Source organism: Austrofundulus limnaeus, unplaced genomic scaffold (genome assembly GCF_001266775.1).
Source record: "Austrofundulus limnaeus strain Quisiro unplaced genomic scaffold, Austrofundulus_limnaeus-1.0 Scaffold330, whole genome shotgun sequence".
Taxonomy (NCBI): domain Eukaryota; kingdom Metazoa; phylum Chordata; class Actinopteri; order Cyprinodontiformes; family Rivulidae; genus Austrofundulus; species Austrofundulus limnaeus.
Genome location: NW_013952732.1, coordinates 314,863 through 316,949, shown reverse-complemented (window position 1 = coordinate 316,949; position 2,087 = coordinate 314,863). Strand labels below are relative to the sequence as shown.

General features: G+C 40.4%; 1 protein-coding gene across 6 annotated transcripts in view; it reads left to right on the top strand.

The window, feature by feature from the left end:
* samd12 (sterile alpha motif domain containing 12) overlaps positions 1–2,087 on the top strand; it is a 129,124-nt gene that overhangs the window by 23,262 nt on the left and 103,775 nt on the right. For all 6 annotated transcript variants that reach the window (XM_014022455.1, XM_014022454.1, XM_014022457.1 and 3 more), the window contains 1 exon segment: positions 496–701. In XM_014022455.1, the coding sequence (XP_013877909.1) occupies positions 496–701 (206 nt within the window).

The following is a 2,087-nucleotide window of genomic DNA, read 5'->3' as shown; positions in this document are numbered from 1 at the left end:
CTGACATAATAAAAAAAACAGATTCTATAATCTGTTCACGTGCACATTCCCCTTTGATGTCACTTCCTGTTGCTGTACATGCAAATATCGCAACAACTGTTCATTTCAGTTGTTTTTGCAATTTGTGATTGCCATTTTTCCAAAACTGCATGCATATTTATTTTAAACATTCGATGCCACAGGCACTTTAAAGAAAAGGCAGCAAAAGATGAATTGATGGAGAACTCTGGTTTTGACTATGCAAAATGCAGGATGTAGAATAAATGTGTCACATGTAATTGTTGTGTATTTATTGTTACTTAAAAACTGCACACATCTGATCTGCAGTGAGCTGATGTCACACTAAACTTTAGCTTCTGCACACTTTACAACTATCTGCTGCCATCTAGTGGTTTTGATTTAGTTTAGCATTTAGTCCAAATCGGTCTTATTTAGTGTGATTTTTTAATGCATGTTTCTGACCTGGTCCTAATTCAGTTCTTCTGACCCRCTCAGCTGTTCACTGCAACCTGAGCCAGAATGGCCTCGACCACCAGATGTGTCCGGACGACATGATGTCTCAGCTGGAGCGGGAGGAGTCGGTGGACTCTGAGTCCGCTCAGCTGGACGACGACAGCCCGAGCTACCAGGAGCTGGCCCGGCCCGTGTACCACCGCCGCTCCCCGCCGCACCGCTCAGTCTCTGAGTCCGAGCTGACCCGGGTAAGAGCTGGTCCAGAACCGCTCCGCACACTTCACAAGTGTTTGGTTTGAATCTCATTGTTTAAATTAAAAAGTATCTGGAAGTAAATCTGTAATAAGAGACACCAAGTGATAAAACAAACTCATAAACGGGTAAAACTCATATTCATTTATTATTGAACTAAAATAAAATGCATTTAAAGTGAAGGGAAAGTTAATTCCCTCAGTGTTTCTGATAATAGATCAAAAGGCTCCTCAGTGGCAGCGCAGTCGTTCTTTACTTCCTCTCCAGAAATAGACTGCAGTTCAGAGGGAGGGAGGGCGGTGAAATTACTTGTGATGCTCAGAGCCATTATCGCTTTTGTGTGTGAAATCACTCCAAACAAGTGGAAGTGTGTATTCCTTTGGTCTGAACTACTTTAGAAACAGAGCAGTTTCTGTATGAAATGGTTTGATTTAAAGCAACACATCATGCAAAATCCAAGTTTTTAGCTGTTAAATACATTTTTCTTGTGAAAAGTTGAATTTAGTCTCTCCCAGTGCTGTTACAATAAGGAGGTTTTCAGGCCAAAGCGTTGTATTTCCATTTTATATAGACTGAACTGAGTGATTTGAATGTGAAAAAGGATTCAAAAGCATCAAATGCCCACTTTAACTGACTGAGCTTTCAGTTTCAGTCTTTCTGCTTAACATCTTTTGGTAAAAATCTAGCAGATCGAGTGCTTTAACACTTAAATTATGAATAACAGTAAGCCGCTCCATTAAGAAACGCAGCCGTATCTCTGTGTGCTCATTAATGTTTGCAGAAGGTCCACTGAAGCGATGCTAAGTTTGATTGAATCACATTGAATATTTGAAGCTTCAATAACCTTTTGATTAGTGGAGAATATTTTAAAGGGCCAATGTTATGTGTTTCTCAGGCATACTTTAAATACTATACCATAATAAAGTATCTATGTCACCTTTAGCTGTTATTAAAATGTTGTTTTTATGTTTAAATAGAAAATAAACCTATCTTCTCATCACTTCCTCTTCTAAACGCCTTGAAATTGGCCTCTGTCTCTTTAAGAACCTCCTTCCGCTTCTGTCCCGCCCATTTCGGTGCTATGATGCAGTTTACTTGGCATCTGAAAATACATTTCCTCAAAGGTATTTTTAATCTGATAAGAGCTTCACTGAGTGAGAACTAATGTTGAGAGCTCAGCAGACAGTTAGGTTTCACTTTCACTTTCACCCGAGAGCCTGCAGGAGTCATGGGCGGTGTGTGTGTTCGGCTTAAAGACACGTCCCAGGGGCGTTTCTGGTCCCCACCTGTTGTTTTGCTCCTCAGCATGGCTTCATAAAAATGCTGCAGGATTTCTCAAACATGCATGAATGAGTCAAAGCAAGGCTTTGGGCATGTTTTTT